This window comes from Hemibagrus wyckioides, linkage group LG11, assembly GCF_019097595.1.
Source record: "Hemibagrus wyckioides isolate EC202008001 linkage group LG11, SWU_Hwy_1.0, whole genome shotgun sequence".
In the NCBI taxonomy this organism is placed as follows: Eukaryota; Metazoa; Chordata; class Actinopteri; order Siluriformes; family Bagridae; genus Hemibagrus; species Hemibagrus wyckioides.
Window position 1 is genome coordinate 20,391,109 of NC_080720.1, and position 15,815 is coordinate 20,406,923.

General features: G+C 37.9%; 1 protein-coding gene across 1 annotated transcript; it reads right to left on the reverse strand.

The window, feature by feature from the left end:
* Window positions 1–952: 952 nt before the first annotated feature.
* On the reverse strand, window positions 953–12,115 carry smpd2b (sphingomyelin phosphodiesterase 2b). Its single transcript, XM_058401979.1, has 11 exons — window positions 11,957–12,115; window positions 11,103–11,184; window positions 10,583–10,679; window positions 6,490–6,566; window positions 6,168–6,261; window positions 5,534–5,623; window positions 5,377–5,459; window positions 4,243–4,375; window positions 3,984–4,088; window positions 3,348–3,504; window positions 953–3,246 (listed from the first exon to the last, which is right to left on the reverse strand). The coding sequence occupies exons 2-11, from the start codon at window positions 11,138–11,140 to the stop codon at window positions 2,837–2,839; spliced, it is 1,284 nt and encodes a 427-aa protein (XP_058257962.1). The 5' UTR covers window positions 11,141–11,184; window positions 11,957–12,115; the 3' UTR covers window positions 953–2,836.
* Between the last annotated feature and the right edge of the window lie 3,700 nt (window positions 12,116–15,815).

Here is a 15,815-nt window from a genome sequence, read left to right on the forward strand (position 1 = left end):
CATGGGCAGGGCCAGGGCCGTGTCCAAAACAGTACACTACACCACTCAATAGTGCGCCGCAACAATAGCAGCACGGCGGACTGTGTTCTAATACTCTGCTGTAGGGTGCGGCTCAGGACGTGCGCACGGGCGTGGTCCCATGAGCTAATGGCGCATTAGCGAAACAGTCTCCATGTTAGAACATGCTCATGACACATTCAGCAGAATAAGGAAATCTGAGAGCCGACTCCGTGATAAAGCGTGGGAAAGAAGATATTACTACTAATTTAGACACAATTGGGCCTTATTAATGCTTATATACATATAGCCGGGTGACAAATGAATGGAATTAGAACTAGTCTTAGTAAAGTTTTGGACACCCCAAGCCCAGAAGAACAGTTTAAAATGCACCCGTCGTGTAACTACAAGAATCTTGATCTGTACTTGGGGCATGAACACAATATTTCCAAAAGATACTCCTTTTGGTATTTTATTGCTAGTGATGGAAAGTGCTGTCTAAAAACAATTGTCTAAAATCTATCATTGGTGTTTATTTAGGTTGAGATCTGGTGTCTGTGAAGCCCATAGCACACGATTTAAATCATTTTTATAGCCATTAGACTATTCAGTATGAGGCCTTGAGAAGCCAGTCCCACATATGTAGGGTTAATCAATATCTTTTTTCCGTCTTAAAATTAGTTTACATTTCGGGTTGAACCAAAAGCATTCTGAATACTAGGACTGCACCCTTGTGGTGTAAGTGTTTAACTGCATTCAGTCACTAACAAGTAACTACTTTGTACTGGTCAGTGTGACTATGAATCCAGAGATTATTCCAGGAAGACTTCCTGGATGATATCCCAGTCCATCACAGGGCACCATGCATGTTTTTGTGAGCTGGGCAGAGATCAGCTTTTATATACTGTATACAAGTTCAAATCAATCATACATGTATTTAAGACAAATATCAGTTTTGCATTTTAACAAGAATAATTTATTTCATCTAAAAAACTGCATCTGTTGAAACAACTGAAATCATGGACAAGTGAGTAAAATGTAACATATAGGGTTTATAGAGAGCAGACAACATTATACGTGTACTGAGATGTATGAGGTATACAAACATGGATACATGAAACTGACTTGTGGTGGGTGTTCTTGGTCAAATATTGAAAAACCTTCAGCTGCATTCAGCATTAATAATGTGTATGTATACAGTAAATATCAATATGTGTGGTTAAACAAGAGTGAATGATTACAGTACTGAGTTATGTGGAGATGCTATTATAAGACAAAAATACAAATGTGTATTTTTTATTTATTAAAGTTTGTGTAAACATCATTTGTGATAATCAGGAACCATTGAATAGAAAGAGGACATTAAATGAATGTAAAATAAATTAGTGGTTATCGGAATCACTTTTCCTGGATTGAAATCAGTCTGTTAATTAAAAAAAGAAGAAAATTTCCAAAGGGCCTGATAAATCAAATGTCTTGTGAGTAAGATCTATAAAAAAGCATAATGCCCATGTAAAAAGCATATACACCTTAATGGCTACAAGAAATAAGCTGAAAAATCATTAAATAAGAGGAGTAACTGGTCCATTTTTCTAATGTCACATGGAAGTGTAAGGGATAAAACATGATTAGGTGTGCTTTTAAAGGAAAATAATCAACAACAAGGTTAAGAGATGTGATGCTGATATTACATTTTAAGCAACACATTCTGACCAGTCAGAATGGAGAATTCAGCAGGGCTGTGGTATATGTTTGCTTATGCAATGTTATTTCATACGATTTGGTTACTATGTTCTTTCAGTGATATTCTTGATGATTGTTTTCCATTTGTGACTAAGTAAGATAATTGGTCCAATCAAATTCCTGAGACAAACGTCCATATATGCTGGACTGCAATCTCATCACTTGGAACAAGAACACATAGTATTATTAATAAGAATTGACACTCACAAGCTTTTTTTTTTGCCTGTGGTGCTAATAGCTCCCTCTTGTGAAGAATCTTCAGCCTACTCAGGTAAGCAAACTAGCTAATGAGAGATATGCCCCTTTCACACCTGACATTAACATGTGTCCTGTGTAATCCAATTACAAGTGGACAGCTGAGATGAAATAGCCGCTTACTCACACCTGCCATTTTGAACACCTCTTCAGTGATCCTTTGTGATTACATAAATTATTTCTGCTGGCCATTTGCTGACATTTATTATGATTATTGTTTTTTTTTTCTTGTTTATTTTCAGGGAGAAATGTCTCACAAACAATATTTCATGCACCTTTATCGGCTGTTTCAAACATTTGGTGGTCCAAACAAAACTTAAATGGACATGAGATGACATGAAGAAAGAAACTATGAAAAGCAGGTACTTGCATCTCTAATCTTTATCCATTAGACTAGTACAAGAGGGCTCTACCATTCAGCATGATTTCTGAAAAGTCTTGCAATGATTACATGATTTCTGGCAAGGGCAATAATCAATGGCAAGGTGAAAACACTGTCGATTAAACGATCATTCACTGCTTTCCAAGGAAAGTGCAAAAGTGATGTGGTCACATGTGTCTCAGACCACCATCGAATGTGGTTTGAGTTCACACATCTACTTAGTGCAGCCCACTTTCAATCTGATCACACAGGATGCATGTTAAAACAAGGTGTGATTGGGGTCATAGAGAGAATGAGGTTCATCACTCAGTTTTGTTACCATCCAAAACTAGGCAGATTCAATCATAATGCTCCGGAGTGTGTTTCAGCTTAACCTTGTGCGCACAGGTGGGAAATATCCAACAAATTTAGTTAAGTGGTTCAGCTGTGTTCACATATTGAATCATGAATCTTGGTTGTTCAGTCTTCCGGTTCTACAGTGTCAGGCTCCCTTTGAGAATTGTCCTCATCTATAACCTTAGGCAGCTCCTTCAGACGTTCTTGCAGGCTGCCTACTGCAAGCCTCATCTGGTCTTCTGTGCCTTGCAGGGACTTCACCTCCATGGTGTAAAAAATGTACAGGAAGACAGCAGAGAGAAGGATGGCGAAGCACAGTGCCCCCAGAAGGTAGAAGGAAGCTTTGGGGAAAGGCTGTTCAGCTCCAAGGGAGAATACTGGCACAGCAGCTATGGCTATCTCCAGCAGTAGCAAGGCTAGGCCCATAAACCCTGTGCGTGCAGCTGTGTAGCGCATGCGCTCAGCACAATGCAGGCCCACCTTCACCTCCGTACGAGCCTCGGTCACAGTGTTTATCAGCTCAGAAAGACTAACTAATAAACAATAGGGGAAACAGAGAAAGCATTTGACAGGATGACTAAGGAGGATCTGTTAGGGAAAAAAAAAAAACATTTCTAAAGTTATGTTTCATTACCTGCATTGCAGTCTTTTTCTCCCTTCTCATCTTTCAAGGGGCAAAGCAGCAGCTCAGTGCTGAGAGCTTCATGGTCTGAGTACGGGAAGTCATACCCAGGAACAGAGCCCTTAGTAGTGGACAGAGATTCACAGCTCACCTCCACTCTCCCTGATCCCTGTTAATAAAATACAATTGCTATTTTGAATTTTCTTTGTTAGTAAACATTTTATTATTCATGCAAATACTGTACAAAGTATTCAAAGTATGGAAGTATGCAAATATGTACCACTTTATACTGAAGTTTAAAACAGAAGGAGTATTCATTCTGGCCTTACATAGGTTCATTTCGCTTTCATATAATAACACACTCAGTTGTAGGCTTATTATGTATGCCTCAATTTTATCTGCAGTCTTTTTAATTTATCAAGCATGCCATATGTCAGTGCTTTCACTTTTTAATTATAGTTGTGTTTGAAACACTCGTGCCAGCACAAGACTCACTAATTCACTAATTTGTGTTAGTGTCAGTGTTGTGGGTACACCTGTATAGTGGGTGTACCTAAATAAAAAGAGCAATTGAATATAGGTGTAATTATGATGCGTCCTGTCAATTATAATTGTGATCTGTCCAACAGTAAAATCAAGCACATTCACCTTGAATAAGATGTAGTCGATACGGATTCCTCCTCCAAATGGAATAAGTTCATGAGTATTTGTGAAGGGGTTGTCTGTTATATGGGTGAATCCCTGTTCACATCCCTGAAAAATATACAAAATATATAATATAAAATATACAATGTGTAAATTTTACTCTTAACACCTGACACACAGCCACAGTAAGACACTCTGCCTGGCCATGACAATACATCAACTATCATATACTGGAGGGTCTGAGTATTGTTTATGTACTCACTTCAAAACTAGCTGTCTCAATGAAGCAGTCACGGAGTCCAGTGTAGCTTCGCAGCAATCTTACACCAAGGTCATCAGGATGCATGTTCAAATCCCCTCCTAATATCACCACATCTGCCCCAGCACATGTGTGTCTGAGCGGGAGGAAATGCAGACAAATATACCCTCTTTTGCAAGGTTTGTTTTAAAAGAAGAATGTGCTTTTATTTCAGTAAAAGTGGTGTTTAACCCTATAGTGATGGAAGCATGTGTGTGAACATCAGCTTCTAATCATTTTCCCATGAACAGAACAGAGCACACAGCTAAAGACAATATAGTTGTGCTACAGCTCTGGTATTGCCTCTCAATTTAGGGTCCTATGTATGAACAGAATTACGTATTTGTTTTGTTTAGAACTAAACATGTTCTCCCTGTGTGGGTTTCCTCCAACATCCCTAGTTTACTCTCACTGTCCAAAGCATGTAGATAGATGGACTAGCAATGCTAAATTGCCCCGAAGTGTGAATCAGTGTGTGAATGCGTATGTGTATGTTATTCTGCCATGGACAAATATATGGCCCACAAACAGGAACAAGCCTAATAAAGGTTTTAATCAGGCCTCCAAATGAATTTAGAACCCATGCTCTGAAATAAAATTGCTGTGTGGACAGCATTGCATGGAATGGCTAGAAATAAAGAGCTAATCTCTGTTACTACACTAGGGGGCAAAATAAATGTCTGCAGGCAGAAAACTTGATGCTGTAATTATGACTCTCTCAAAAACAACCAAAAGTGTTTTTTCAAAAATGAAAGTAAATAATTATGTAATCACAACTTGTACATTTTCTTATTAGTAAATATTTTTGCAAATTGCATTGACTTTATGGGTTCATGGGTTATTTTATGTAGATTTATAACATAATCCCAATGAATACTTTTCGTAACTGTAATTCGTAACATTTTTGTTTATTTGTAATGACTTGCATGTCTGTTTTGTGCTACTAGTGCTTTCAGAACATACCTTCTTGATGTTAAACTGCCTACTAAACTGGCTTTTTTCTGTCTGGCCCACTTGACATTTCACTTAGTGTAATGTGGCCTGTAAACTTAAATGAGTTTGACAGCCCTGATCTAAAAACAGAGAGTGGTTTAATACCGTATAAAGTTTTGGAGTTCCCAGGCCTGCACTACTCTGTGAGGGAGATAGGAATCTTGCTCTCTGGAATACTCAGCATGTAGCTGTTGGGGAAAAGAGACAGCACTATAATACAGGACTTACACAATTAAGAAAACAGGCTATATTTTGGACTTACATGAGTGATGTAGATATGCACCATCAACCCACCGATATCCAGCAATAATTTCCCAACAGCTTTACCCCCAAACCAGTCTCCATGGTGGGCCTGAAACAGAAAAGATGACTCTTTGACAGTCACTCATACATCCAGCTAGACAATTTACAATCTGGCTTTATGTAAGGAATAAAACACACTGGGGCATGCAATCAAAGGAAGATAATCAATGACAGGGTTGCGTGACCAGCACAAAGGTGATTATTTACAAATAAAATCACATCCCAAACTCTTTCATTCCACTTACAGAATAGTAATTTGGAATACATTTCATCTTTACCTATTTTTACAAAGTGCTAACACATTAAACAGCTCTTTGAATGAAGCTTCAACATATAATTTATGTTTTTTGCTCTGTTATAAAGTTTGAATGAGCTGTTACTATAGACGCCAGAATATGTTTTAACAGTCTTTTAATATAAACATTAGATTTGCCTTGCAGGTGGAACTACTGTCAGGACCATGCTTTTATAGAAAAGTAACTTAAGAATCCACTGCTTAAATTAATGCTTTGGTCTAACAGCAGCAGTCGAATCCAAAGTATCTGCCAAAGTGGTGTTTGTCTTTTGAAAGAAAACAGTCTGAATGTACTCACCATGTAGGGATAACCATTTAAGGAGTATTTGTAGAGAAAGACATCATGGATTCTATGCCTGGAAAAGACCGCCAGTCCACTTCCAAAAAATCCACTGAGGAGTAGAGGTTCATTTATTAATATAATATATTAATTCCAAAGTTTTCTTCCTGATTTCTCATCAAAATGAATCTCTTCTTTAAAAGAATTTTAAGGATGGCCAGGTTAATATAATGCATATAGGTGTAAATCAGTAAGACTATTCATGAAATAATATTACCTCTTAAACAACTTACAATAGTAAACTAATTATAAATACATAAATGCAACGCTTGGAGCTTACCTCTTATAATAATGGGAATAAGGATGTGTGCTGCCAAGCTTCGTTTTCAAAAAGTGGAAGTCTTTTTCACTCCAAACCTATACCACAGACCAGGAGTAGAAGAAGCAAATTGCAAACTAAAATTTTTTTTTTGCTTTATCTTTATTTCTCATGAATAACATGACTACACCACATCCTTTGAAACAGATGAACTTGGTCAGCAATATTCTAACCAATAATCATGTATCATAGCAAAGTGGTTATCGTGTACCAAAAAAAAGAAAATGTAGCACAGCAGAATGCCTCAGTATGAAACAACTTCATCTGCACATATAAATATGATTAAATCAGTATAGAAAACAGGAAATGAATAACAGTCCTCCTAAGTGATATTCTGTAACACTTTGGCAGGCTTGTATGCTAACAAACAATGCATTATGTATTATTGAGTATATGCTGCTTGAGACCTGCATAAAGTATTAAAAGTCTAACCAGCATATTGACAGTCTGATTAATCTAACCATGTCAGAAACAAAGTCTTTTTAGTATTACAGTGTGTCAATAATACTTTGTTGCTGTGTAAAGACAGATGCAGGAGGTTCACAACCTTTAATAAGTATAACTGCACTACAGTGTGGAACCATACAGAAATAAAATCCACCATCTTTCCACCTATTGGCACATAGACATGGATAAGGACAAGACACATGGTCTTTAATGACTTTCCTTGAAAGACTTAGTACATTGTTGTAAAGAGCAGCATTACTATTGGCACAGTACAGATGTTAAAGGAAATGTTATTGTGCACCCAAGCACATGACAGTGCAACTACAAGAACATTTTATAATAAATGATCTTTAAGTTCATGTTGATAGAAATCAGCCTGACATTTCAACATTATCTATGTTTGCACACAAAAATTGCTATAAGCTAAATTAATCAAATCAAATCTCTCATTACTGATTTAGAATTACATGAAGGCTGCTCTAAGCTCAGGAAATTATCTGCACACTATGTGTACTCCAAACACTGTGTTCATGTTACCATAACACTGAAGCTTAAGGCGTATTATGGGTTAACTCAGAATGATAGTTATGAATGTTTGTTCAGCTTTTAAATCATCTTTTTACATCAGTCCCAATGAAGCATGTTCCAAATATAGACTGAACCAGTTTTTAAACCTGACCATGTTAGTTAGATTTGGAAATTCTTCCATTTAATAGATTATCCACCTTTTTCAAACCAACAGAAATATCATGCAAATTGAGCAGCAGTCTTATCATTGGGCTGAATAATATTATTGATATTATTAATAATGTTCATATTAATAGCTATTTAATGTGGATGAGGTGTTTTAGGAAGCTAACTTACCATGCTACCTACTACTCAGACATTCGATATATGCAACACTACTGGAAAAGGCTACAGTTAAAAAACAATGCTGGGTGATTCATTAAATTTTATTCATGAAAATCCCGAACACTCACATCTACTGACCTGATTAACTTTTAATTATTTGCAATTTTAATTATGGATTATACAGTTGAGGTGCTTATTAATTTTACAGAATTTTTCAGACATCCTTATCCAGAGAGACTTACAGAAGCGCTTATCAAATAACAGTACAGAAGTCTCAATTAAATAACACACCCTCATGCTAGTTCACTAGGTCAGGGACTAAGTGTACCTTCGTGAAGATTTGGTGAAACCCATTCGTGTTATATTACTGGCTTTAACTACTGAATACAAAAATAAAGTGAGCTAACACAAACCCATAAACTAGGACAAATAAAATTCAATTAATTCATTCAATTATGACAAACAAAATGTTGTCATGTAAATGATGGACATATTGGTCTGTCAAACACCAATGGCTGACGGAAGATTTACTTCATACCACACTGTGGATATCAGGCTTTATAGATTTTATAGAACATCAACATATGTATGCGAACATGTGGAAAATCAGTTTCATTCTGAAAAAATAATTTGGCAGAAGATTTTTTGTTTGGTTTGGCTTAGAAAATCATTTATAAAAAGCTTTGCTAAAAAAATTTATAAACGAGGCCCATTCTGAGTGCTAACAACAGCTGCAGTGAAAAGAGGCATAAACATCCAAATGCCTCACTGATGGGTTCAAGACCCAACACTGCCACTGTAGTGCCTTTGAGCAAATCTCTCTCTGCTTCAGAGCCACTGTAGCATGGCTGACCCTGGTCTCTGACTCCAACTTTCTAACAAGCTGGGATATGCGAAGAAAAGCATTTCACTGTGATATACACTATATTTCCAAAAGTATTCGCTCACTTGCCTTGACTCGCATATGAACTTAAGTGACATCCCATTCCTAATCCATAGGGTTCAATATGACGTTGGTCCACCCTTTGCAGCTATAACAGCTTCAACTCTTCTGGGAAGGCTGTCCACAAGGTTTAGGAGTGTGTTTATGGGAATTTTTGACCATTCTTCCAGAAGCGCATTTGTGAGGTCACACACTGATGTTGGACGAGAAGGCCTGGCTCTCAGTCTCCGCTCTAATTCATCCCAAAGGTGTTCTATCGGGTTGAGGTCAGGACTCTGTGCAGGCCAGTCAAGTTCATCCACACCAGACTCTGTCATCCATGTCTTTATGGACCTTGCTTTGTGCACTGGTGCACAGTCATGTTGGAAGAGGAAGGGGCCAGCTCCAAACTGTTCCAAGTTGGGAGCATGGAATTGTCCAAAATGTCTTGGTATGCTGAAGCACTCAGAGTTCCTTTCACTGGAACCAAGGGGCCAAGCCCAGCTCCTGAAAAACAACCCCACACCATAATCCCCCCTCCACCAAACTTTACACTTGGCACAATGCAGTCAGACAAGTACCGTTCTCCTGGCAACCGCCAAACCCAGACTCGTCCATCAGATTGCCAGATGGAGAAGCGCGATTCGTCACTCCAGAGAACGCGTCTCCACTGCTCTAGAGTCCAGTGGCGGCGTGCTTTACACCACTGCATCCGACGCTTTGCATTGCACTTGGTGATGTATGGCTTGGATGCAGCTGCTCGGCCATGGAAACCCATTCCATGAAGCTCTCTGCGCACTGTTCTTGAGCTAATCTGAAGGCCACATGAAGGTGGAGGTTTGGAGGTCTGTAGCGATTGACTCTGCAGAAAGTTGGCGACCTCTTCGCACTATGCGCCTCAGCATCCGCTGACCCCGCTCCGTCAGTTTACGAGTTGCTGTCGTTCCCAAACACTTCCACGTTCTTATAATACAGCTGACAGTTGACTGTGGAATATTTAGGAGCGAGGAAATTTCACGACTGGATTTGTTGCACAGGTGGCATCCTATCACAGTTCCACGCTGGAATTCACTGAGCTCCTGAGAGCGACCCATTCTTTCACAAATGTTTGTAAAAACAGTCTGCATGCCTAGGTGCTTGATTTTATACACCTGTGGCCATGGAAGTGATTGGAACACCTGATTCTGATTATTTGGATGGGTGAGCGAATACTTTTGGCAATATAGTGTACATGACAATAAATGCATCTTCCTTTATCCTTTTTCTTTCTTCCACCAACATGCATGAAGCCAGCTGCTGCATCTTTTTGGACTTCTGCTACATCATGCTACATCACATGGTAGCTGAAGACATCCTGAGGAAAGTGATATCTACCCTCTTACATATTCATAACCTCACAGACACCCACAACTGGCTAGTGTTGCAGTGATTGACAAGGGAGAGAGTAATGCAATCCCTCACTCCCAGACAGCACGGTCAGTTTTGCTCTCTGGAAGTCCTGGCCATAGATAGCTATGGAATTGTCATGTGATCTCCAATGATAATGCAAATATTGGGTCCTGCAGGATCCCATTTGCTGTATTGAAACTTGGAAATTGCATCATAAAAATAATAATTGCAATATGTTTCATAATGGCTTACATAACAAGACACGCTTTTTATCTTTGTGTCTTTGTTCCTGTTCAATTGTGAGTAAATGTTTCAGGGTTTGTTTTCTTTTAGGTCTGAAAGGAAATTAGTCCTGATGCACTTTTCAACTTTTAATTTTTCTGCTGCCAATGAGGATGTGTGTGTGTGTGCTTGTGTGTGTGTGTGTGTGTGTGTTTATCTTACCTCCTGCAGTAATGCTACATCATGCTGTTCCTTGCTTAGCAGATCTCCAATCATGACATACCGCTCAGGACGGTGCTTACTAAGGTAGCGGATTCCCCTAAAACCACAAACACAGACATACTGACACTTAAAACATTAAACCACATTGCTGTCATTAAATATTTTCCATATCTGCACGACAAGCCAAAATTAAAGACTAGACTAGACTAAAGCAACAAGGAAGCAACATGACTGGACAGGATAAGATTTTATGGTACATTGTGTTTTATAAAAAAACACCATACCTCTCCTTCTAGCATAGTACAAACTGTGATAAACTTGATAGTGCCTTTGACTAAATTATTCAGCGGTTACCCTAGAAGTAGTCAGATTAGGAGACAAAAAGTTGGGGCTGGTTAAATTCCCTTCAGTCATTTTTTTTTTGTTGTTGTCCTTAAGCAGCTTAGTTGAGATTACTTTAAGACTTTTCCTGTCTACCACTGAAAGCAGCAATGTAAGGTATATTTGAATGTGTGCTCACCAGCAGTTGAGAGAGAAGATACGTAGTCTTATAGGCATGACTGCTGTCACGGGATTGTGAAAGAAGTGGGATCACCTCTGCACTAAAAGTGTGTCAGCAGAGAAAGAAAAAGGTCAGCAATAATAAGATGGTGCTTAGTCACATCACGTTTCTAAAAACCTGAAAGCTTGCAGATATGATTCTGAGCTATTTAAAGAGTAAAAACAATGTGAACAATGAGGTCCAAGAGTGTTTTTCTTAAACTTTAAGCTATGAAATGGAATTGACAATATCTCCAGGAAACAAAACACTTGGTTGTACATTAAAACAAAAGATTAACCTGTGAATTATTATTATTATTATTATTATTATTATTATTATTATTATTATTAGTAGTAGTAGTATATATTCATATTAATCATTTAACAGTGTGATCATTTCGTGACTATTTGCATATTTTTTACATCAGTAATAACCCACTAATACTTAATAAACAATATTTATACAGAGAAAGCTTAAGGTAAGCCGGTAGAAGGTTCAGCAGGGTTGTTTACGGAAACGCTTGCCTAATTTATATTACACAGGAAACTTCTCTCTACTGCCTTCTAACAAACCTTCACTACAGTAAGTGTTCAGTTCATTTAGATGCGTGTCAGTAAATGCATACAGAAAAACCGGTCAATAAATATGTAGGCAGGATGAGAAGTGAAAATGATAAAACTACGTGGAAAGTAAGCTGACAAAAGTGCCATGCACCTCCAGCAATGACTATTCCAACAGAGTATTTATTTACAGGGTGGCTAAAGCTAGCAAGCTAATAAAATTTTTTTTAAACTAGTTAAAGCTCAAAGGTAAGATTGATAGCTTGCGATTACCTTTAATTCACACGTTAGCGATTTCACGTTGGAAAAAAAGGTGCGCTGAAAAAAATGGATCCGCAATGATGTGTTGCACATTAGATGGTGGAGTTTCGGCAGAGTAATGGAGCTGTCAGCCGAATAACAGACTCCGATTCATTACCCTGCCGTTTCCGGGTCTGGGTGACGTCGACGCAGGGGGCGGGGTTAGTTTGTTTATTTTTACATCACTCATTTTCACGTCATTTATTTATTTACTTACTTACTTACTTACTTACTATTTTATTAACATGACATAGGAACCAAGAAAAAAAAAATAAGCCAGGGGTACAGGTATAGACAAAACCTCCACAGCATTCTGTGACAATAAACAAAACAAACGAACAGACAAATAAATAAACTAAAAAAAAGTAAGCAAGTAAATAAATAAATAAATAAATAAATAAATAAATAAATAAATAAATAAAGTTTTGGAAGCTTTTCTGTTACGGGAAGAGGACAAAAAGTAAATATAAATTATAATAGCTTTATGAGAGTGAGAGAAGGGGGAGGGATTTTAATACCTTACATTTGTGGATAAAATATTTTGCTAATAAAATAATTATGGAAAAGTTACAGAGAAAAAAAATGCACCTTCATATCGATTCTCAAAAATGAACGACCCAAACTAAATATCTTTAAAACATAGCTCAAAGTTCTTATATATGAAATTTGGAATTTGAGTTTTCTAGTGTGATCACACTGCCAAAAAAGATGTAAAATAGTCTCTGGATAACATCACCAATGTGTCCTCTGCTGTCCTCAAAGTAGATGCCGTAACCAACTTGACAAAATGTCCAGTAACATAAAATATATGGAGTTGTGAAAAACCTAGAATCAACTATATTTAATCTAGGTCTATAGAAACTAGGTCTCAACTCTATATAGGAAGTAACTGCAGTGTATTTCAGTAATAATGGTAATGTTGGTAAAATATCAGAGAAGTACACAAGTTTCTAGGAAAACACAAGAAACTTCCTTCATCAGTGTGTTTTTGAGGCTATAATGAAACCAACTGATGTTTGAATACTTGATAATATAGGAATATAATAGCTGTATTTAAATTCATGCCTTGGAGCTCTGTCTCCACAACATGTCTTTCTTTCTGATCTTTTACATGAAAATTTATTATGTATTTATATTTTAATTACCCATTAGTCCTCGTGCCTTACAGTTTTACATTGTTCCTGTAATCAGTTATAAATATACACTATATTGCTAAAAGTTTTGGGACACACCTCCAAATCCCTGAATTCAGGGGTTGTTTTTCAGGGGTTGGGCTTGGCCCCTTAGTTCCAGTGAAAGGAACTCTTAATGCTTCAGCATGCCAAGACATTTTGGACAAGTTCATGCTCCCAACTTTGTGTGAAAAGTTTGGTGATGGCTCCTTCCTGTTCCAACATGACTGCACACCAGTGCACAAAGCAAGGTCCATAAAGACATGGATGAGCGAGTTTGGTGTGGAGGAACATCACAGAGACTTGACCTCAGCCTGATAGAACACCTTTGGGATGAATTAGAGTGGAGACTGCCAGCCAGACCTTCTCGTCAGTGCCATCATGACGAGTGCCTGAACTCACAAATGTGCTTCTAGCGAAATGGTCAAAAATTCCCATAAACACACTCCTAAATCTTGTGGAAAGCCTTGCCAGAAGGCAAGAGAATATGTTAGTTAGCTGGATAACTTTAACTCAGTGAAATGGCAAGATGGCAAAATGTATACAGTAACAGAAAAGGATGCTAAACATGAAGAAGTACAGTGAGGTACAGTTGTCAGATGGAGTGCTCTCCTCCCCATCACTCCTGTGGGAAATGTATTAGTTTTTAAATAGCTCTATAGACAGTTTACCATAGCTAGCTAGCTAGTGGCTCTTTCACTGGTTTATTTTACACGAAATGACAGAGTTGCCATCATAGGTTGTCTTAGCATGTGGATAGGTGAAAGTGATCAAAACAGGTGTAGGGCCTACTTTTGGTGTGACATATATTGAAAGGAGGGGAATTTTTCTTTTCTAACCAGTATGAGACACAGCATAAGTGTGTCTCACATCAATAATATATCAAGATAAACAAAATAATAAATATATCAAGATAAACAAAATAATAATATTAATTATAAAGTTTATGTATTGTAAATATATGTAATTCTAATGTTATTAAAATGCTTGATGGCTATTCATAATAAGAACTTTAAGAAGAGGAGTATACGAGATATCTTACTTCTAAAATACAAGGGGATATGAAAAGTGGGAAATGAAGTATTACAGAGGGACATGAGGGCAGGGTGACTTCAGATAGTACCTGCATTACATGTCAAAATAATAGCCACCATTTTGAAAGCATAGAATTTTTTTGTTATTATTATTATTACTATTATTATTATTGTTGTTGTTGTTGTTGTTGTTATTATTATTATTATTATTATTATTATTATTATTATTATTATAGGCTTTAACTCTTCCTTGCTAGAACACCAGAGGGAGTTTGTTTCTATGTTAATATGTCTTGTGCCATATGCTTTTGTTTTCATTTTTGTGTTTGCATGTGTCTTTGCCCCACCTGATCCTTTATCCTGTTCCCGCCTCTGCACACCTGTTCCTTATGTTTCGCTAAATACTTCCCCATATATACCTGCTGTCTTGTGTTTGTTGTTTTCTGAGTCCTTGCCTCTTGTAACCCAGTTTATGCCTCATGATTTCTGCCTCGTTTCTGTTTTGCTTTTTATACTCTGTTTCGTGTTTTCAGTTCTCATTTGTATTTCTGTATTTTTGTTGCCTTAGTTTTATCTTTAGTGTTTCCTGTGTCTGTTTAGTTATTTTACTAATAAAACCCCTGTCTGCCTATTATCCCTGCATTTGGGTCTGAATTCTCGTGGAGGTACTCGCATCTGAGTCATATTTTTGCTGACAAATCATTGTTCTTATGCAACATGGGCCTGGTCACAAGAATTTTATTTTCAGAGCCTCGGTTTTTGGTTTAGGGTTTAGGACAGTCAAATCCAGAAAAGCTAAAGTTAAGGTTTTGCTTTGAGAAACAGTTTCAGTTAATTTCAGCAATAAATTAAGTCTATAATATTAAGCAATGCTCTTTTCAGAGTGATCACACAGAACTATAGTTGACTGGTAGTTCTCTGCCTCTTACTTTCAGCGGGGGAAGCTGTTGGATCCCATGATGCACTCTTTGCATGCATATCTTTCAATGACTGCAAGGGGCAGTGATGACATCCCCAGCACTACAGAGGACTACAGGATGGGACTGCAGAAGAGTACTGTCTGGCTTTAATGCACCAAGAACCTTATAGAAAAGCACCAATTTCAAAGAAATTGTGAGACATGGGGTACGACTCAGCTGTTTTGGTGTGCTGTCATGTAGACCATGCTCACTGTCGGAATCACCCAAATTTCTACAAATGTTTACATGTGTGGAAACAGGGTTGTGGTCAGGTGCCGGGTTGTGAATGGAGGGGAGAGTTGGGACAATTGAGTGCTATAGATCCCACACCTGTGCATAAAGTGTTTTGTGTTTTAGTGAGCAACAGCAAAGAAAAGAGGAGAGGGATGCCAGGCACAGGAGAGAAAGCTGAGCAGGATAGAGTTGTTTGTGTGTGCAAGATAAAGTGTCAGATAAAATCTCTAAAAAAGCAAAGGAAAATAGAAAGCCGTAAAAATAAAGAAACCATAAGCCTGCCTACTGGTGGTGGTGGCGGCTCAAGTGGTTAAGGCTCTGGGTCGTTGACAGGAAGATCAGGGGTTCAAGCCCCAGCCCCACCAAGCTGCCACCATTGGGCCCTTGAGCAAGGCCCTTAACCCTCTCTGCTCCAGGGGCGCTGTATCATGGC

Bases quoted from the DNA above. Each gene is read 5' to 3' on its own strand.
- smpd2b (XM_058401979.1), bottom strand. From the start codon at position 11,140: ATGCCTATAAGACTACGTATCTTCTCTCTCAACTGCTG. The intron at 4,089-4,242 runs GTGAGTACATAA...TATATTTTTCAG, and splicing joins TTGAGACAGCTAGTTTTGAA to GGATGTGAACAGGGATTCAC. The intron at 3,247-3,347 runs GTAATGAAACAT...ATTGTTTATTAG, and splicing joins AGAAAAAGACTGCAATGCAG to TTAGTCTTTCTGAGCTGATA.